The sequence below is a fragment of the Dama dama genome, chromosome 24, assembly GCF_033118175.1.
Source record: "Dama dama isolate Ldn47 chromosome 24, ASM3311817v1, whole genome shotgun sequence".
NCBI lineage: Eukaryota > Metazoa > Chordata > Mammalia > Artiodactyla > Cervidae > Dama > Dama dama.
Window position 1 is genome coordinate 58,299,810 of NC_083704.1, and position 21,648 is coordinate 58,321,457.

General features: G+C 48.4%; 1 protein-coding gene across 5 annotated transcripts in view; it reads left to right on the top strand.

Moving 5' to 3' along the window:
• The first annotated feature begins 44 nt into the window (after positions 1–44).
• Positions 45–21,648, top strand: part of ZDHHC3 (zinc finger DHHC-type palmitoyltransferase 3) — a 60,419-nt gene continuing 38,815 nt past the window's right edge. Inside the window, exons 1-2 of one of the 5 annotated variants that reach the window (XM_061128839.1) lie at positions 45–303; positions 20,743–21,072. In XM_061128839.1, coding sequence (XP_060984822.1) covers positions 20,767–21,072 — 306 coding nt within the window. In that variant the 5' untranslated portion in view covers positions 45–303; positions 20,743–20,766. The remainder of the gene's footprint in view (positions 304–20,742; positions 21,073–21,648) is intronic. The other 4 variants (XM_061128837.1, XM_061128840.1, XM_061128841.1 and 1 more) reach the window with 4 other exon arrangements.

Consider the following 21,648-nt stretch of genomic DNA (forward strand, 5'->3'; position numbering starts at 1 on the left):
CGCCAGGCACGACACCCCCCACCCGCCACCAACCCCGCGCCCGTGCGTCATCAGCCTGCGCGGCGGCCGCTCCTGCAGCTGCCGCGGCCGCCACCACCGCCTGGAGCTCGATGGGCTTCTCCTGCGCGCCGCCCTGTGTCTGGCCGAGTCCAGGGAGCCGCGGCGCCTCGTGCCGGGGAGCCATCGCTGCAGCCCAGGTCCCGGGTCGGGGACTGAAAGGGGAGCGACGACGGCAGCGGCAGCCGGAGCCCCACCGCGGGGGCCTGGGACTGGGGAACTGCCTCCGGCTTCACGGTCAGTCGGGTGAGGAAACTGGGATCGGGTGAGAAAGCTGGGGCGAGACGACAGGCGCGGGCCGATTCCGGAGCTCGAAGGGCTAGCGGTGGAAGAGGCGTGGGGCGCAGTTTGCTCAGAGCTGGAGTTGAAGTGGCCGGTCGTGCGTGTGTGTGTGTGTGTAAGAAAGAGACCGACCCCAAGTGAGAGGTGGCGGACGTCGCGATTGGCCTGAGAGAGGCTGTCTCTTGGGTCTCCTTCCTGCCCTCATGTCTTGCGTTTCTCTGGCCCATAGGGTGGTGGGTAAGAAAGAGGCGATCAAGCCCTCTTCAGGTCGTTCTCGCTGAGAAGGCCAGGAGTGAATGCCCGCTAGTCCCGAGACGTCTTCAACTGCACCCCAGGGACTCCCCCACCCCCAACCCCTCTCTCTCTGGGGCTGGCTGACCGAACGCAGATCCCCCGGGAACCTTGCAGGATCCCCATTCTCCGGATGGTTGCCGGAGCGTTGTCCCAAAGAGAGTAGAGGGGAGAGTCTTGGTCAACGCTGGCGGGGGGGTGGGGGGGGGGGTGTGTTGCGGGGGCGCAGTGCCCCGGCGTCCCCAGCGCTTCCCAGCAGGGACTGGAGGCCCTGGCTTGACCGGGTGATCGCTGGGAATCTTGGACAAAAAAAAAAAAAATGCCGGCCCCGGTCGTGACCAAGTAGGAATATGGGCCTTGAATATCCAGAAAGGATACCTGCAAGGTGAACGTGGGGTCACTGAAGGAGCCCATTAAGGCGTGGTTGATAAGGCAGGGAACAGATTTTAAAGGGGCCACGTAGATAAATGGAGGAAAGTTAACCCAAAGTGATAGTAGCAATGAGGGGATCTGATGACTTTTCCAAGTGCCCCACTTTTGAGGAACCTCCCTGTTGTCAGAAGTGAAACTAACCCTTGACTGCTTGATCGTCCAAAGAATGGCCGGTGTTTCTCAGATAGTAACCTCAGTACAGTTTCACAGATAACTCTTGGGAGCCCACTGTTGATGGGCTTTGTGCTAGCTTTGAGACACTGAGAAAAGTGAAACACAGCTTCTGCCCAGAGAAGCTCCCAGGCAGAGGGAAGGCTCCAGACCCAGCATAAACGTGGTGGTGAAGAGCTGGAACAGTGGCACCAGTGAACATAGTGGGATAGGGAGGTGGTATACCCCCTGAAGAGGGTATGGAGAGGAAGTACTTGCCCAGATTCTGAAGCACTAAACTGCTGGGCCCCCAAATAGATGGTCTCTTCTTAGTAGACTGGACATTTAGTTGTTTCCGGTGTCTCTCCATAACTCTCTGCAGGTGTACCTATAGGGAGGATGTCTTGCAGTGTTGAATTTTGCCCTCCAGGAAACTCGGAGAGGTAAGCCCGGAAGGGTTTCCTCCTTCATGAAAGTACAGGTGCCCCACCTGTTGGGACACATGCACCTTGAGGCTTTTGTGTGATTGAACGTCTGGATTCTAATGAGCACCTGGGTGATGAGATAACAGGGGACTTCTGATGTTAGAAGTGGTGTCTTGTGCTTGAGATCACTCAGAAAGAAGAGACCCCAGATGTGAAATTTTAATAGGTAGGATATCTAAGAGGATCGAGGATTTAAAAAGTGGCAGCGAATAGGTCAGAAAAGACATGGATAGAAAATTCTGAGTTTGGATACCATGGGATCATCTTTATGTAAAAATCTTTCAGTGTGTCTTGAAAACTATAGAACATACATTTGAAGTGTTTCCCAGATAAATGACTAAAGATTATTTGCTGGAGAAGGATTGGCAGTATTTGCTAAATAAAATTACAAACAATGTCTGACGTGTTAGCCTAAATCAATATAAGAGATGCAAACAACAGAATGTTCGTTTTAAATTCTCTGCTAAAACAATGACACCTTCACTAACTGTTGTACTTTAATGCAGCCAGAACATTTTTTGTCACATTTGTTGTGATCATACATTAGATATTTCAAAACCCCATAAATTCAGAGTTCTTTTTGGTTTACTGAAGCAGTTTGAAGACTGTACATTTGCCAGAAAATCAAAACACCAAGGATGGCATATTATTCTATTAACCAGCTTGTTTTCCCATCACTGTCAGATTCTTTTGAGTGTATACTGATTTGTAGGTCCATCTGTCCTAAATCTCTGTATTCTTATTAATTTTGTCTAACAATAACTTAAGCATAACAGTGCTTACTATGTGCCCAGCACTGTTCTGAAGCACTTCACAAAGACTAACTGGTTCAGTCCTATTAACAATAGCCCTGTGAGGCAGGTGCTATTATCCTATTTTACAGATTGGGAAACTGAGGTACAGAGAGATTGTCTTGACCAAGGTCCCAGGTCACATAACTGGGAATTGGTAGAGTCAGGATTTGAGAGCAGACAGCCTCGCTCCCACACCTGCATTCCTAACCACCCCCTTATGCAGGTGGCCCCTTTCATTTCATTCACCAGAGTATTTGAAGGAGGCCTGTGTTTCTTGTGGGCTTCCCTTGTGGCTCAGCTGGTAAAGAATCCGCCTGCAATGTGGGGGACCTGGGTTCGATCCCTGGGTTGGGGAGATCCTCTGGAGAAGGGAAAGGCTACCCACTCCTGTATTCTGGCCTGGAGAATTCCACGGACTGTATAGTCCATGGGGTCGCAAAGAGTCGGACACGACTGAGCGACTTTCACACTTCACTTTCTGTTTCTTGTAGGTTTCCCAGGTGGCTCAGTGGTAAAGAATCACCTGCAATGCAGGAGACGTGGGTTCAATCCCCGGGTCGCGAAGAGCCCTTGGAGAAGGAAATGGCAACCCACTCCAGTTTTCTTGCTTGGGAAACCCTATGGACAGAGGAGCCTGGTGGGCTACAGTCCATGGGGTCGAAAGAGAGTCAGACATGACTGAGCAGCTAAACGACGTATTTGTTATGGGAGTGGTAGTGCCACATAAGCTATCAGTCCAGTCAGTTCAGTTGCTCAGTCGTGTCCGACTCTTTGCGACCCCATGAATCGCAGCACGCCAGGCCTCCCTGTCCATCACCAACTCCCGGAGTCTACTCAAACCCATGTCTTAGTTTTAATTCCAAAAGCAAGGAATGTGTTCCTTTCTTGAGGGGAATGTTGAGGGTAGTGATTGTAGGAAGCCCCTGTGTCTGTTTCAGCCAGCCCCTTTAGGTAAGGGGAAAAGTTACATACAGACCAAGTAGAGCTTAACTCAATGTAGGCGAGAGCCCTCAACAGCAGAGAAGGCCAGTGGATCTGGTAAAGAGGGCTGAGATAGGCGTGGAGACCCAGGTTCCAACCACGTGCTTACTCCCGGAATAAACATCTAAGAAGCTCTTCAAACAATCAGGAAGTACTTGTTTGCATGCCTGTGTGTCCCTAGTGTTCCCGTGGGCCTCAAGTGATAAGGAAACTGCAAACACACACCTGCCTAAGAGAAGCTGAAGACTGTATTCTAACCGGGGAGCCCAGGCTCTTGAACTAGTACATGAACAAGACAATAAAATAAAGTGCTTACTTGAGACACATGGCAATTAGATGAGAGGCCTGCCTAGAATGAGGTGCTAATTGGGCAGGCCAGGCATCAAGGGCAACAGGTAAAGAGCTGTTCTTAGCCACTGGCAGCAACAATAACTTTACAGCGATGGAGGAAATCTGTCCCACCTACCCTTGTTAATTACAGCAATAAAAATAGGTTTAGGGAAGAGCTTGGGGCAGTGCTGAGTCCATGGTGCTGAAATTGCAGAGAGCTCTTAAGATCCCAGCAAGGGAACACTTTATTCCTGGTCTTAAGCAGAGGAAGCCAAGTTTTGGGCCTTTTCCTTTGCGTTCTTCCGCTTAGCAAAGCAGAGCACCAGAAAAGCAAAAGTGAGCTATTGCTGGGGACTGCCCTGGCAGGCCAGTGGTTAAGACTTCGCCTTTCAAGGCAGGGGATATGAGTTCAATCCCTGGCCAGGGAGCTAGGATCCCACATGCCCTGTGGCCAAAAAACTAAAGCATAAAGAAATGATACTGTGACAAATTCAATAAAGACTTGTAAAAAATGTCACATCAAAACAATCTTTTTTTTTTAAAGAGCTATTGTTTTCTCTGTAGAGCTGTTTCCTTTAAACACTTTGCACTTGTCCTGCCTGTGCCTTGTCTTAAAGAACACTCGGTGTAAATAACCTGTCACAGGCCAGCAGGTCTGTCTGTCTCGCTATTGTAGAAACCATGCCTTGTGATTCCAGTGATAGGAAAATTGATGGGAATGCATGGGTAAAGCTTATTCTGCTGTAGAGGAAGGGTCTTTGTGTGTGTTTCATTTTAAGAGAATGGCAGAGTGCTTCCCATGTCTTTCATGAGGGCACGTGTGAGAAAGGGGCAGTCACGTGTCCTGATGAGCCTATCTAGAAACATTTAAACACACATACATCCTGGTGGGCTACAGTCTGTGGGGTCACAAAGAGTCGGACACGACTGAGCCCCTCACACACACACACACACACACACACACACACACCCTGTCTAGAAACATTTAAACACACATACATCCTGGTGGGCTACAGTCTGTGGGGTCACAAAGAGTCGGACACAACTGAGCCCCTAACACACACACACACACACACACACACAGAGTCTGTGGGGGTCACAAAGAGTCGGACACAACTGAGCCCCTAACACACACACACACACACACACACCCTGTAGCCATTGAAAGTAACAGAGGCTGAAGTAGAAATGGAGGTGTAAAGTCTGGCCATTGACCTGCTGGGGGAACTAAGGAGGCTAATACCACTCCACCTCGAGTTTCTTCCTGTTTTTTTGTTTGTTTGTTTGTTTTGTTTTTCACTTTTAAATCATTTCCAGAGACAAATGACCAGGTTATTACTGGCTCTCAACTGTAAAGGTAAGAAGGCCACCTTGCATGTCCCACCTAATCCAGTCATTCATCTAGGCAATGTGAGGAAACATCAAGAAAACTGTCTCTTTTCATAGTTTCCTCCAAATTGAATGGGCTTCCCTGGTGGCTCAGTGGTAAAGATTCTGCCTGTAATTCAGGAGACACGAGTCTGATCCCTGGGTCAGGAAGATCCCCTGGAGAAGGGAATGGCTACCCACACCAGTATTCTTGCCTGGAGACTCCCATGGACAGAGGAGCTTGGCGGGCTACAGTCCATGGGGTCACAAAGAGTCGGACACGACTGAGCACTCATACACACACTCCAAAGTATAACCATTCAGCTATGTAGAGACTTGTTGATTGAACTCTTCAGATTTTCTGGTCAACTTGAGACACAAATACCTCCTGTTCAGGGTCAGTGGATGAAATGCCCTTGGGTAGGATTGCTTTTTCACCTTTGGATGGTGGCCCTAGGGGGACAAGTACAGTTGACGCTGCAGTTCCCTTGTAGTAAGTTTGGACTTTGCTCTGTACAGAGTGTGCATTCCTAAGTCAAGAAGGAGTAGCAGAGCATCCTGAAAGACGGGTTGGCTAGGAAGATAATGATCTATGCTGGAAAGACTCCAGTGATGCAGACCTTGCCACTAACTTGCTTTGTGACTTTGAACAAGTCAAGCACTCCAAATCTCATTTTACATGAAAATGGTCTCTCTTAGTAGGTTATAGAAGTCCCAGTAGATCTTGGATTTACAGACATTTAAATACTGAAAAGTGGTCATGTTTAACTTTATATTTTAAGACTTTTCTTTGACCACTTTCTAATGTTTGATGTATTTTAGTAGTGCTTTTCCTACTCCACAAAACATTAAATGAAAGAACAAAGGAAGCGGTAATTACATGCCATATTTCATTGAAAAAAATTGAATATGCTCAGGAAAATTGCTCATGGTTGTTTGTGGGTTTCTTTCTGAATATTAGCAAAGAATAGGGAAAGGATGTTAAAGGATACTTTTGATCATTTAAAAAAAAATCCAAGAAATTAACAGAGATGTTGAAGTTGTTCCTGAGAACAGAGAAATCAGAATCTGAGCCCTGCAGCAGACCTTAGCAGCCAGCTTCGTCTCCCCTCTTCCTTTATGGATGAGGAAGCTGAGCCCATGGAGTGTAACTGTCTTATCCCAGATTGTGAGTTAGTGAGCAGCAGGTGCAGGGTAGGATTCTGGCCACTTGACTCCAAACCGAGTCTTCATTCTGCTTTAGTCTGTCTCCAAAGCCCTGCAACAGCTCGTCACGTGGCAGGCAGGGGCAGTGGATGTGTGAAGCCTTGCTTCCTCGGGCCAGACTCCCCCAAGGCCCTGTTCTTGCAGGACGTACAGAACTCGGGGTGAGTGGAATCACCAGGAACCATCCTTGAAGCCTGGCACAATGGCCATAACTGGTTTTCTCTTCTCCTTCCCTAGTTCATCTTTCAGATCCCTCCAAGCACTTTTGCTTTTAGTCCCTAAAAAAGCCAAGCTTTTGCCTGGGTGATGTCACAGAGGCTGCATGTCTGCACATGGCACAATGTGGGGCCGGGTGCCATTTTCAACACCCTCAGGTGGGACCCTTTGCTGGGTGCTCTCGGCCTAGCATGGGTGGGCTTTCCCCCCAAATAAGCAGCGTGCTGGAACTTGGCCCTCCCGGAAGTGTCCCCCAGCAGAAGCAGACTTTAGGGCCTCAGCCTTAGGGTGACTCTCCTGGCTGACGCTCCATAGTCCTCCTGCTCCCTCAGTGAGGGCAGGACCAGTCTTCTGAACGTCAGCTGGTGTTCAGCCAAGGCCCCACCTTAGGGCCCAAAATGCTCGCGTTCAGCTCTGTGTTCTGTGAACAGCGCTGCACGTGGCCCACGCGATAGTGCCATCTCTGCGTGACCATGTGTGGGCAAGAGATTGAAACTGTGAGTAAGCCAGGGTCACTGGCAGAAACACCAGCACCCCTCCCCCTTCTGGTTCTAGTTAATGGGCAGCATTAACGATCACAGAGAGCAGTTAAGGATAGGCTCTGCAATGAGAACAGGCTTGGCGATGTATCCTGTCTCCACTGCTTCCTAGCAGTTCTTGTTTCTCCGCTTGGTCGTGTCCAACTCTTTGCGACCCCATGGCCTGTAGCCCGCCAGGCTCCTCTGTCCATGAGATTCCCCAGGCAAGAATACCAGAGTGGGTTGCCATTTCCTTCTCCAGAGGATCTTGCCAACCCAGGGATAGAACCCACATTGGCAGATAGATTCTTTACCTCTGAGCCACCAGGGAAGCCCGATTAGTTGGTATCATCCATCAGAACTAGAAAGGAAGTTAGCCACCTCTCTAACTGTTTTATGGAAGCCAGCTGACTCCTTGAGCTTCGTTTCTTTATCCATCTGTAGAAGAGCCTGGGCTAGAGTATGGAAGGGGTCAGCTAGTCCCAACGGTCTCTGTGGGATTTGAGGCTGTGGATTTGAGGGCCGGGCGCTGTGCTCCATTAAAGAGACAGCCCACTAGCAGTGAAATGGCTCACAGAAGAAAGACGGGTCCTTTTCTTTTTTCTGTTTAACAGTATTTTAAGCTCCCCTCAGGAGTGGAAGGAAAGTCTGCCTAGTGTCCGTTTCTCAGGTTCTTAAAAGAGAGCCACAAAGTTTAGAGAACTGGCTGTCCCCACTTGCTTGAAAGATGAAGACATGAAAGCTAAGTTTCATTTAATGCAGTGACCTCTCCTTAGCACCATGAAATGTGTGCAAGGAAGTAGGAAGCAAAACTCCTGTATTCTGCTTGGTCATTCTCCTGTCCCCCTCTTGCAAAAAAAAGAGAGAGAGAGGAAAAGCAGCCACATGCTGTTTTCAAAACATGGTCTGTGGAGGCAGGCAGAGCTGGTTTTGGATCCTGGCTTTATCTGACCTGGGGAATATTATTAAAAGCCTCTACACCTCCCTCTTTCCGTCTCTATGATGAATAATAAAAGCTGCAGTGCTAGGTTGGTGTGAGAACTGAGAGCTGCTGCTCCATATGCGTCCTCAATCTTAACGGGCGCGCGGCTAACGTTCGTGCCCGCCACCGTTCTTCATCAGAAAGCAGAAGAATTTGACTAAATTCTACTAGTCGGTCTTTATGGTTCTTCCTCACTCTAAAATTCTGACTCAGATAGCGATTGTTTTTACTAGTTGATCTTATGCGTAGTCTTGTTTTAATTTTTTTCTCATTGTGGCAACATGTGATAAAACATGCCCATAAAAAACAAGAATGTGTTACCCAAATGAATGGTAGTTTCTACTGATTCCCAGCGTTTCTGACGTGTATTGTGCGTGTTAGTTGCTCAGTCGTGTCTGACTCTTTGCAACCCCATGGATTGTAGCCCGCCAGGCTCCTCTGTCCATGGGATTCTCCAGGCCAGAATACTGGAGTGGGTTGCCATTCCCTTCCCCAGGGGATCTTCCCAACCCGGGGACTGAATTCAGGTCTCCCTCATTGCAGGCAGATTCTTTACCATCTGAGCCACCAGGGAAGCCCGTGACATAGATTATGTCATCCTATATGTGGGTGTATTTTTTTTTTTTTTAATAGATCCAGAAAGCCTAGAGGCAGTGCTCCAGCCAGTTTTAGCACAGTAGTACTCGGTTGTAGTAAGCGGAGGAACTGTTAGCCTCCGTGAGTTTTCAAATCCCAGACTTTTTTCTGAAATGGAGACTCATTGTTGGGAGCCTGAGTTTGTACATGAGTGGGTTTTGTAAGAAGGTGACTGATTATGAGACAGGAAGGCAACTTTAGCTTACTGACCACTTCCTGGTTCCCTTAGTGAATTTTAATGTGTATAGGATTTGCTTTTGGGGTGTGATGTGTTTCTTTTCTTTCTTTCTTCCTCTCCCTCTCCATCCCCTCTCCTTCTTCCCCTCCCTCCCTCCTTTCCTTTCTTTTCTGTTTTTGTTGAAGTTAAGTATGACAGAGACAGGAGGCAGGCAGGGGAAGCCAGACCCTCTTATAGAGAGAGACACAGTGTAGACCCCTTGGTCAAGATCCAGAACAGACCAGCAGCGCTGCCTGTTTGGATACTTTCCTGGCCTGGCAGGATACAGTGGAGAGGGGAAGATAAAGCACCTTTCCTTTGGACCACACCCTTACCTTTGGGAAACATTAGAGTGACTCATTCTGGGTTTTTTTTTTTTTTTTCATTCTGGTTTTTTATGAAGCATTTCGAGCATAGTGCTTCATAGCTCATTCTTTTTCTGAGAATCATCTAAAAATGGGTATAAAATTTACAATCCCTTTGGATCCATACGCAAACTAACCGAAATTGTTAAGTAAAGAAATAGATAAATCCATTTTTTACTTGATAAGATTCTTTTCCAGAGCTTCCAAGGAATGGACCTTTTATTCATTTTTGAAGTTGCAGTGCTGGCTTGTGAATACTTTCCCACTTGAAGTTCATTCTTCTAAAACATGAGAGGTTCTGAATCTATACAGTTCCAAGATCTGCTTGTATGCTGTGTTTGAATGCATATGTGGACATTAGAGCATTGAGTGGGTGTGGTGTTTTTGGAAGGGAATCCTCACAAAGTTCTTTGAGTTGCCTGTAGGACTTCAGTTTAGATCTAGCTAAGCCGTGTGTGTGTGTGTGTGTGTGTGTGTGTGTTTGTGTATACATGTATGTGTGTGTACGTGTGCGTGCGTGAGCACTCAGTCATATCTGACTCTTTTCGATCCCATGGACTGTAGCCCACCAGGCTCCTCTGTCCGTGAGATTTCCCAGGCAAGAATACTGGAGTGGGTTGCCATTTCCTTCTCCAGGGGATCTTCCTGACCCAAGCATCAAACCCGCATCTCTTGTGTCTCCTGCATTGGCAGGCGGGTTCTCTACCAGCTGGGCCACCAGGGAAACCCATGACTTTAGAGAGAGGGTTTATCTTGTCTCAGGAAAACAGCTGGCAATCTGAGAGGGTCTGGGGTTCTTTGGATATTCATTAGATCAAGAACAGTGGGTATTTGGGGGCTCCAATAATCTGATACTGAACTTTTATGTGATGGTCATGTCTTTGACCCTTGTTCATAAAGCGTGGACTTTGGTCAGTTTTCTTAGGCCAGGTGACAAATTTATAAGGATTTGCCCCTCACTCAACAAATAATGATTAATGGAACTTCCCTGGTGGTCCAGTGGCTAAAACCCAGGGGGCCTGGGTTCAATCCCTGGTCAGGGAACTAGATCCCGCATGCCACAACTGAGACCTGGTGCAGCCAAATAAATAAATATTCAAAAAATAAGTAAATAAAGTGATTAACTACAGACATATAGCTGGATTCTGCCCATTACTAAGTGTCAGCCCTGGGCCAGGCCAGGAGTCTCAGATGGCCAACAGCCTGCTGTTGCCCACACTGGAATGGGGCCTGTGAGCTTGGCCTCTGAGTCACCACTTTGAAACCCTTTCAGCTGCCCAGCCATGGATAGGCAGCACGGACCTGGGTCCTGAGTGCTACACTGCAGGGGCTCATGGGGCCGTCGGTGGCATTTCACTAAGTACGTTTTTGTCTGCTTATCTGGATTTGTGGAAGTGCACAATTGTAGCCAAGCATAAGGAAGCACATGTGTTACAGTTGAATCTGGGGGCCATTCTCTGGACCAGAAACAGTGGCGTTTTTGGGACATTAGCACTCATGTCAGTCATTTCTTGATTTTTGCTCCTGAATCTCCAAGAAGGAAGATGGGGTGATTTCCTGAGACTCTGCACACACTACCCCCCACCGCAGAGCTCAGATCGTCATTCTGGACACCGTCTGCCTTATCACTGGTGTCTGTATCTCTGGGGAGCCCCAGGACGCCTCTAGGCCTGCCAGTCTCTCTCTGCTTTGACTTTCGTGGCCCCCAGGCTTACTCCTTTTACCTTCCTGGCCCTCGGGTGCACTCCTCTGTCAGGAGGGAGGAATAGTTACTTCGGGGTTGAATTACTAACGTGTGAGAAAGCCATCTCTCTTTATTTTAGTTACCGTGGTTGATACCTTTGTGTTCTTTTTAAACATGTTTATTTCTTTGCTTGGCTGCATCAGTTGTGGCCCGTGATCGCCGCTGCGCCACGTGGGGTCTTTCCTTGCACAACAGACCCTCTCGTGGTGCACGGGCTCAGTAGTTGTGGGGCTCTGGCTTAGCTGCCCTCGGCATGTGGTATCCTAGTTCCCCAACCGGGGATCGAACCCACGTCCCCTGTGCTGAAGGGTGATTCTTAACCCCTGGACCATCAGTGGCTAAGCCATCTATTTCTAATGCTACAAAACCCTTGGCCAAAAAAATACAATTTTATTAAGCTTCTCAGATTTGCATTTTTGACAGATTAAAAGCTTCATGGTAACCCTGCATTGAGCAAAGTCTGTTGGTACCATTTTCCAGCAGCATTTCCTCTCTGTATCACATTGTGGTAATTCTTGCAATATTTCAAGCTTTTTCATTATTATTGTATTTTCTGTGGTGGTCTGCAGTCAGTGATCTTTGATGTTACTACTGTGACACCCTGAAGGCTCAGTCAGTCAGTTTAGTCACTCAGTCGTGTCTGACTCTTTGCAGCCCCCATGGGCTGCAGCAAGCCAGGCTTGCCTCTCCATCACCAACTCCCGGAGCTTCCCCAAACTCGTGTCCATTGAGTCGGTGATGCCATCCAACCATCTCATCCTCTGTTGTCCCCTTCTCCTCCTGCCTTCTGTCTTTCCCAGCATCCCAGGGTTTTTTCCCAAGGAGTCAGTTCTTCACATCAGATGGCCAAACTATTGGAGTTTCAGCTTTAGCGTCAGTCCTTCCAACGAATATTCCGGACTGATTTCCTTTAGGATTGACTTGTTTGATCTCCTTGCAGTCCAAGGGACTCTCAAGTCTTCTCCAACACCACAGTTCAGAAGCATCAGTTCTTCGGTGCTCAGCTTTCTTTATAAGTTCAACTCTCACATCCATACATGATTATTGGAAAAACCTAGCTTTGACTAGATGGACCTTTGTTGGCAAAGTAACGTCTCTGCTTTTTAATATGCTGTCTAGGTTTGTCAGCTTTGCTTCCAAGGAGCAAGCGTCTTTTAATTTCATGGCTGCAGTCACCATCTGCAGTGATTTGGAGCCCAAATAAAGTCTCTGTTTCCATTGTTTCCCCATCTATTTGCCATGAAGTGATGGGACTGGATGCCATGATCTTTGTTTTTTGAATGTTAAGTTTTAAGCCAACTTTTTCACTCTCCTCTTTCATCTTCATCAAGAGGCTCTTTAGTTCTTCGCTTTCTGCCATAAGAGTGGTGTCATCTGCGTATCTGAGATTATTGATATTTCTCCCGGTGATCATGAGTCCAGCTTGTGCTTCATCCAGCCTGGCATTTCACATGATGTACTCTGAATATAAGTTAAATAAGCAGGGTGACAATATACAGCCTTGATGTACTCCTTTCCCAATTTGGAACCAGTCTGTTGTTCCATGTCTGGTTCTTACTGTTGCTTCTTGACCTGCATTCAGATTTCTCAGGAGACAGGTCAGGTGGTCTGGTATTCCCATCTCTTGAAGAATTTTCCAGAGTTTGTTGTGATCTACACTGTCAAAGGCTTTGGCGTAATCAATAAAGCAGAAATATATGTTTTTCTGGAATTCTCTTGCTTTTTCGATGATCCAGTGGATGTTGGCAATTTGATCTCTGGTTCCTCTGCCTTTTCTAAATCCAGCTTGAACATCTGGAAGTTCTCAATTCATGTACTGTTGAAGCCTGGCTTGGAGAATTTTGAGCATTACTTTGCCAGCATGTGAGATGAGTGCAATTGTGTGGTAGTTTGAGCATTCTTTGGCATTGTCTTTCTTTGGGACTGGAATGAAAACTGACCTTTTCCAGTCCTGTGGCCACTGCTGAGTTTTCCAAGTTTGCTGGCATATTGAATGCAGCACTTTCACAGCATCATCTTTTAGGATTTGAAATAGCTCAGCTGGAATTCCATCACCTCCACTAGCTTTGTTCATAGTGATGTTTCTTTCCTAAGGCCTACTTGACTTTGCATTCCAGGATGTCTGGCGCTAGGTGAGTGACCACACCATCGTGGTTATCTGGGTCATAAAGATCTGTTCTGAATAGTCCTTCTATGTATTCTTGCCACCTTTTCTTAATATCTTCTGCTTCTGTTAGGTCCATACCATTTCTGTCCTTTATTGTACCCATCTTCGCATGAAATGTTCCCTTGGTATCTCTAATTTTCTTGAAGAGATCTCTAGTCTTTCCCTGAAAGGCTCAGATGATAGCATTTTTTTTTTTTTTTTTAGCAGTAATGTATTTTTTATTAAGATATGCACATTGTTTTTTAGACATACTATTGCACACTTAATAGACTACTAGATAGTATAAAAATAACTTTTATATGCACTGGGAACCCAAAAAATTCATAGACTCACTTTGATGTAATATTCACTTTGTTGAAGTGGTCTTGAACCAAGCCCACAAAGTCTCCTAGGTCTGCCTGTAATTAGAATTGCAAAATGATCACTGCTCTCAGTCCTTCTTTGGAAAACTGGTAACCCCTTACAAGGAGAGAAAACCTAGTTCCCCCAAAGCAGAGCCGAGGCCTGTTGCCTTGGGGCCTCCCTGGGCTCAATGGCCTCTGGTCCCAGAGCCCTCTCATTTGTCTTGCCTGTCACTGCTGGCATCACCTTCCTAGAGTGTGGACGTGTTCCCCTCACAACTTTCCTCAGAAGCTTTAGTGGTTCACCAGAACCTCCAGGGTGAACTCCCAACTCATTATGAAATCCACGGCTTCTAAAACACAACCTACTCCCTACTTTTAAAGCCACATTTTTCCAACAAAGCCCACGTATGCACATGCGCACTCATTCAGCCCTGGACACCCAGCCACCCCCCCCCAGCACTGCCTCTCCCCCTGCCAGGTCCACCCACCCCCTTGACTTTGAGCAACACACCTCACCTAGCTCCGTGCCTGCTCTCATCCCTCCCCTCTGAAGTTCTATCTTCGGAGAAGAAGTCTGTTTATCTCAGTTCTGGGATGTATGTGTGTGAGGGCTGGGGTTTTTTTGGGGGTACTGTTTGCCCCTCTGTTGTGCTGTTCATTAGACACCTATGTGTTAGGATTATCACAGGGTGTGTCTGTCTGATTCTTGAAGGAACCGTTGATTGGAGCACTCACTCATGCCATATACCAAGATACAAAGCTAAACAAAATGGGACTTGCAGTTTTGTAGAAAAAAAGCAGATGGGACTGGTCTTACCAGGCTGGGAGCTGGGGGAGGGCAGGGCAGGGCCCGAGCAGAGCAGCTCACACACATCATTGTCCTCATCACCGCTGGGTGTGCGCCCCCACACAGCTCCAAGCGCTTAGTGGCTGCGCCATGCATGTCTTTTTGAGTTGAAATGAAGAGAAGGTACTTGAGAAAGCAAACAGGGGCCAGGGCATGGGGTGCAGAGGGTGGGGAGGGAGATGGGAGGAGGCGGCCCCTTCTGAGGTCTGAGCAGGCTGGCCCAAGTGGTGCGGGGGACCCACTAGCCTCCCTGTGGGCCTGCCCCCGAGGCTGAGTCCTGCCTGTCTCTGCTCACACAGGACTCATGTCGGGAGTGGGTCTTTGACAAAGAGCCTCACCCCAAGGATTGGCATTTCCCTAATTGGAAAAGGAAAAGAGTGCAGTGTTTGCCTGTTGTCAGTTGTTGTTACTAGTGGCAGGGTGAAGGGAATGTGTACAGTTTGTTTTTCAGGGTGGTGAATTGAATCTTGGGGACCGAGGTTTGGGTGAAGTAGAAATGAGTGACTTTATTGCTTCGCCAGGCAAAAGGGGACACAGCGGGCTCGTGCCCTTAAAACCACATGTCCCAGCTTAGGGAAGATAGTGAGAAGTTTCATAGTAATTGTTCAAAGAGGGCCTGGCCAGCTCGTGGACATTTCTTCTGATGGGTTGGTGGGGAGGTCCCGTAGCGGTCAACATCGTCACCTTTCAGGTCCAGCTGGTCTGGGGTCTGCATGCTTGTGGGCAGCCTACCATTACTTCTGCCACCTTGGAGGGGTTCAGTATCTGCAGAAGAGCTCAGTTACTGTTGTGTGCATCCTGCGATGGGGAAGCAGGACTCTGCTCCAAGGCTGCCCCTGGCTGTTTGCTCCTCCCTGGTCTCACATCCTCTCCCTTCCCTGATTAACAACTGCATGAACCTGCCCCTTGGAACTCAGGGAAGGTCTTGGAGGCTGAATGAAGGTTGTTTCCTGTAATCAGAGGAATGGGGAGACACAGGCCTTGTGCCCAGGAGCCCCACAGAGGCCTGCTCGGTATCAGAAAGCTGCTTCCGCTGCGTTTGGAGGGGCTGGGAGTGGAGTAAACATTTTAGCGCGGCATGTCTTCCTTGGTTTTGATTGGACTACTTGAAGCTCTAAAGTGTGGGTTGGAACATGCTCTTCAGTTCAGCCCTTAGTGTCTGGCTCTGCCAGCTGCACCCGTGGTGGGGTCCTTGCCAGATTTCAGGCGCCCACTCACCAGTGAGGGGCGGAGCAAACACAACAGCACCTTTGTCCAGCCTTTGGTCTCACGTTGTCTGAAGGTGAAGCATCTGTAACCACGAGTAAGAGTCACAGCACCTCTATATCACGGTCCTATCGGGGGCATCCTCCACCGTCTGGAACATGGCCACAGCCCTGAGAGTAATCACACGAGGCCTCCGAGAGGTGGGCCTAGGACCACCCACCTCATGCATCTTCCTCTCATGCTCATGTAGTGAACACAGGTGGACGGTTACTGCGTGCCAGGCCCTGGGCTAATGGAAAGGCAAGGCTCCCCGCCCGCAAGGACTGTGTGGTAGGAGAGCATAGCAAGTGTCCTCCAAAGGCCTGGCACCTAAAATGAATACCTTGCTTTTATAAACAAGTCTAGCAAGACTTAGTTTTCTTTGCTTTTCCAGCCCACAGCCAATTAGCTGTGGTAAATAAAGGGTATATTGGGGGTAGCCATAGACACAGAAATGACAGCCAGGAATGGAGGGGAAAGACAAAGAGCCATAGGAAGGAGACTCCAGAATTAGAATTGAAATAGTCTTTGCAGGGCCAGTTGGTGTAAAGCCGAGAGCACAGTGAATCTCTACACCCCCTGAAGACATCATTACCTAACACACTCCAGTAACTGATGTTCCCAGTAATGACTCTAAATCATTCCAAAGAAATGGATGGTTACTGTGCTTAAGACAAAAACAGCTATAATATATATTTTTTGTTGTTTTTGATTTTACTTTTATTTTTAAGATTTCCAGCTTAACCATCCAAATGGTTAAAATGTGTTTCTGCTTAGAAACAAACCACAGTTACCTGGGACATTTACTTATGTGGAAGGATCTATTCCTCAGGAAAACCACACATACGGAACACAACTCAGGTTTAGTCATGTCATTGCCATCTGATTGGTGGCTCAGGCGGTAAAGAATCTGCCTAGAATGCAGGAGACCCAGGTTTGGTCCCTGGGTTGGAAAGATCTGGAGAAGGGAATGGCTACCCACTCCAGTGTTCTTGCTTGGAGAATCCCATGGACAGAGGAGACTGGTGGGCTACAGTCCGTGGGGCTGCAAAGAGGCGGACACGACTGAGTGGCTAACACTTTGACTTCTCACAGTAAGAATGAGCAGTTGTCAGAGGACAGATAGAATACAGTCAACTACTCTGAAAATATACTGTGAACGAAATATACTCACTGGAAGTATGTAAGTTGTAGAAGCATTGCTCTAAATTTGTCTGTTTCCATCAGAGTTCTTGGGTGAGTACACATTGTCAGTGAGAAGTACTGTTTTGAAAGGAATCTTTCTTCCTGAGTAGTAGGTCTCAACAGAGGGCTTAAAATAGTCAGTAAATAGTCTGTTGTAAACAGATGTGCTGTCGTTCAGGCTTTGTTTCCGTTTATAGGGCACAGGCAGAGTAGATCCAGCGTGAGTCTTAAGGACCTTGGGGTTTTCAGAATGGCGAATGAGCACTGGCTTCAACTTTAAGTCACCAGCTACTTAGCCCCTGACAAGAGAGTCAGCCTGTCCTTGGAAGCTTTGAAGTCAGGTATTGACTTCTCCTCTCGAGCTATGGGAAGTCCTAGATGGCATCTTCTCCCAATAGAAGACTGTCTTGTCTACACTGGAAATTTGTTCTTTAGTGTAGCCACCTTCATGAATTACCTCAGCTGGATCTTCTGGATAACGTGCCAACGTAGCTTCCACGTCAGCACTTGCTGCTTCCCCTTGCACTTTTATGTTATGGAGATGGCTTCTTAACTTACACTTCACGAACCAAACTCTACCAAGCTCAGACTTTTCTTCTGCAGTGGCCTCACCTCTCAAAGCCTTCACAGAAATGAAGAGAGATAAGGCCTTGCTCTGAATTAGGCTTTTGCTTGCAGGAATGTTATGGCGGGTTTGATCTTCCATCCAGAGCACTAAAACTTCCTCCACCTTGGCAGTCAGGCAGTTTCGCGTTTTTATCATTTGTGTGTTCACTAGAGTAGCACTTTTCATTTTCTTCAAGAACTTTTCCTTTGCATTCACAACTTGACTAAATTTCATGCAAGAAGCCTAGCTTTCCGGTCTGTCTCAGCTTTCGAAATGCCTTCTTCACTAAGCTTAATCGTTCTAGCTTTTGATTTAAAGTGAGAAGACATGTGACTCTTCCTTTCATTTGAACACGTAGAGGCCATTGGAGGCTAATTGATTGGCCTGATTTCAATATTATTGTATCTCGGGGAATAGGAATGACTGTATCACAGGGAGTGTTAGAGGCAAACAGTGGTGTCGTGGAGCAGTCAGAACACCAGCGCGCTCACCATTTAAGTTTGCTGTCTTATATGGGGGGGTGTTCATTGCTGCCCTGAAACAATAAAATAGTCATATCAAAGATTTCTGATCTCAGATCACCATAGCAATAAAATAATAACGAAAAGGCTTGAAATGTCATGAAGATTACGAAAGTGTAGAGACATAGTGAACGGATGCTGTTGGAAAAATGACACCAATAGACTTGCTCAACACAGGGTTGCCACAGACGTTCAATTTGTAAAAAATGTAGCATTTGCATTTCTTATAGCGTAACAAAGTGAAGTGTAATTTTTTTGGTGAGTAACAACTATCGCAGAACCAGCAAACTTCTGTAAAGAGCCAGAGTAAATACTTGAAGCTAATGAGTCTTTCCATCACAGCTACTCAGCCTTGCCATTATAATGCAGAACAGACATAGACCCTATAATATGTGTAATCAAATAGTGTGGTGGTGGTCCAATAAAGCCCTACTGGTTTAGAGCTTAGACAGCAATCGTGGGGGCCTGGGTGATATGCATACAAATCAGTATGGCAACAGGAAAAACCAGGAGAACACTTGCATTTGGATGTTGTCAAAATGGTGAGCCTTGATCAGCTTTTGAATCATAATGAAATTTCAGCTTTTCGTTTGTCGGGTTTGGGTCATACAGAGTTTAGAATTTTAGAATCTCCCTGCCGTGGGTCAGGTCCCTGCAGCCCCGGTTCTCAGTCTTCTGCTGTCCTTCGCTTTGGTGCTGCAGATGGTACCCCTGCATCTTCTGATGCCTCTAAGTTGTCCCTGGCAACACCGATTGCCCCTATCTTGTGAAGAGCACAAGGTTGCGTTATTGGAAAGTTCTGGTTGAATGTGATAGTCACTCTGAATATTTGTTGAGTCAGTGTTCCCTTTTTTTTTTTTTTAATTTTTTTTTTCACTGTTCTGTTGGACAAGCACACAATCCACATTTAACTGCCTTTCAGCCATTAATTCTCTGCCAGCCTGGGAGGGGAGGCCTGGCTGCCCTCTTTCACTATTAGTCTATGCAACTTTTGACTCTGGAATGTCTGTCACTTGAGTCATAGTTACTGTTCTCCCCTCTCAGCTTTCTGGACACGTCCTTACTTTTCATGACGGTACTGTATTCTTTTCAGATCCTCTTTCTTCGCTGGGGATGAGGGCAGTCGAGGAAGGAGGAAAATTGGGCAAAGGGCGGGGTGGACCAGTAGAGCCATCGCGAGCTCACTCTTGTCCGTCAGGAAAACAGACAGAGCCAGCGCCGCCGTGGAGGGATTTCCTCTGCTGTGAAGGGACTCAAGTTCTCTGCAGACGGAGGTGTCGTTTGCCTGCCTCGTAGACTGTGCTCTGCGGTGGTTTTCCCTCAGCTCCTATGTCTGGCAGAGAACTGGAGGCCACCACGGCTTCTGAGAAACCTGGTGGGTGAAGTGACATGCCACAGAGTATAAGATAAAGAACCGGAGGGGGGAGTCTGGACTTGCTGTCTTGCAGCACACGCCGCGGACAGATAGACTTCAGTTACCAAGTCTTGGTGATTTCATGGCCGTCTCCAGAGACTTGGCTGGAGCCTTGAGAGAGCGGTCACCTTGCTCAGCACGTACTTCTGAAGGAATGGACGTCTTTCCTGGAGAGAGGATGTGCACACCGTCTGTGAGGTGTGCAGGGTCTTACAGTCCATAGCGCATGTAACAGGCACCTCCAGCTCCCTGGACCTTCACACCCACCCTGTCCCGAGGAGGGGCCTGGGGCTGGTGGTGGGGAAACACCTCTGGGCTCGCTGCCCAACATTCCTCCACTTTGCTCCGTCACCACAGGTAGAGCCTAACTCAGAGAGAGTCTCTCATCCCTGGAAAATTAACCATTTTGGCCAGAGGGCTAAAAAAAAAAAAAGCTTGGCTTGTTTCTAGAACATTCCCCGTGCTGCTGAGTGCCATGGCTTTATTTTCGGCTAATGCACTACAGTAAGTTAGAGCAGCTTAACCCTAGGCCTTCTGTCCTCCTACCCAAACCCAAAGAGCCTCAGCATGACTCTCGGGTCGGTCCACAGGGTAGAGGCAGCAGTGTTACTGATGAAGCGTTTCCCCGGCGGCCTGGTACTCCTACCCACCCCCACCCCTTGTCTTGTAGGTCAAAATTTGAATACATCTATTAGTCCTACCTCCCATCTGGTGTGCTGTGTGTGCGCCTGCTGTTCTGGCTGACCTTGGGAGAGGTCTTTGCCTTTTTTTTTTTTTTTTAATGTATTTTTGGCTGTGCTGGTTCTCTGTTGCTGCGAGGGCTCTCTGTAGCTGTGCCGAGCTGGGGCTACTCTCTGGTTGCGATGCCCGGGTGTCCCATTGCAGTGGCCTGTCTTGTTGCAGAGCACAGGCTCTAAGGTACATGGGTTTCCGTAGTTGCGGCTCCTGGGCCCTAGAGCGTAGGCTCAGCAGCTGCGGTCCACGGGCTCAGTTGCTCCGCAGCATGTGGGATCTTCCCAGACAAGGGATCAAACCCGGGTCTCCCGCACCGGCAGGTGGATTCTTTACCACTGGACCACCAGGGAAGCTCGGCATTTGCCCTTTTCAAGCTCCCCCGCCTTTCTTTATCTGTCACGTGAAGGTTTTGGGCAAGGCGGCTCTGTCTCACAGAGGCTAACTTAGCTCGCAGGAGTAGGGACGAGAACTCAACGTTGGAAATGAACAGAAAGTGTAGGCAGCTTTCCGATAAGAAGTTCACACCCAGATCCTCATGGCTCCCTTGGGAAAGGTAGCTTCGTGAAGTCTCCCAACCGACCAGACCACGCCGCCATTTCCGGATCCTTCCTTCTCTCTTCCAGATGCCAGTATGGACAGAATAGCTTATGATGCTTATCCCCGCCCACCACTTCCGAGACATTGAGCGGAAGCCGGAGTACCTCCAGCCGGAGAAGTGCATCCCACCTCCCCACTCGCGTCCCGCGGGAACGATGTGGTTCATCCGCGACGGCTGCGGCATCGCCTGTGCCATCGTCACCTGGTTTCTGGTCCTCTACGCGGAGTTCGTGGTCCTCTTCGTCATGCTGATCCCGTCCCGGGACTACGTGTACAGCGTCATCAACGGACTCGTGTTCAACCTGCTGGCCTTCCTGGCCCTGGCTTCCCACTGCCGGGCCATGCTGACGGACCCCGTGAGTATGTCTGGGCTCGTTTTCACCAGCCCGCACTCTCCTCCTCTGGCCCGCGCGCATGGCCGCAGCCTGCATGTGCCCCGCTGAGCTTAGGAACGCGAAGAATAGGAGGGCCTGTTCTCTCTTCCACAGGGGTGGGGAAGTGGACTCGGGCGCCAAGGGGACCCCGTCTGTGCCACGGCCTCTCTGGGTTGAATGATACTTTCTCTACATGGGTGTCTGCATGAATGGAGCCTGCCGTGGGCGGGGTCTGGCCAGGGCAAGCCTTGCCTCTGGTTAGAAAGACATGGGGAGGGCCCCATGAGGCTGGGGCCGGATCATCCGAGCAGAAAGCACGCTGCCGCTTGGGTGGGATTGGGGCCTCCTCGTGAAGACAGGACTGGCGCTCGGTGGAAATGAAATTAAAGCCCTACCCAGGCCCAGAAACCTGCATGGCAGTGGCCTTTACCTCACTTGGGCAAGGCTTGTCTTTTCCTGAAAAGCTGGACAGGCCTGTTTCAGGCCGTGGCAGGCAACTCTCAGTGCATATCTGTGGGCAAAGCTGCGGTTTTCTGCCCAAGGACTTGGCTAAATATA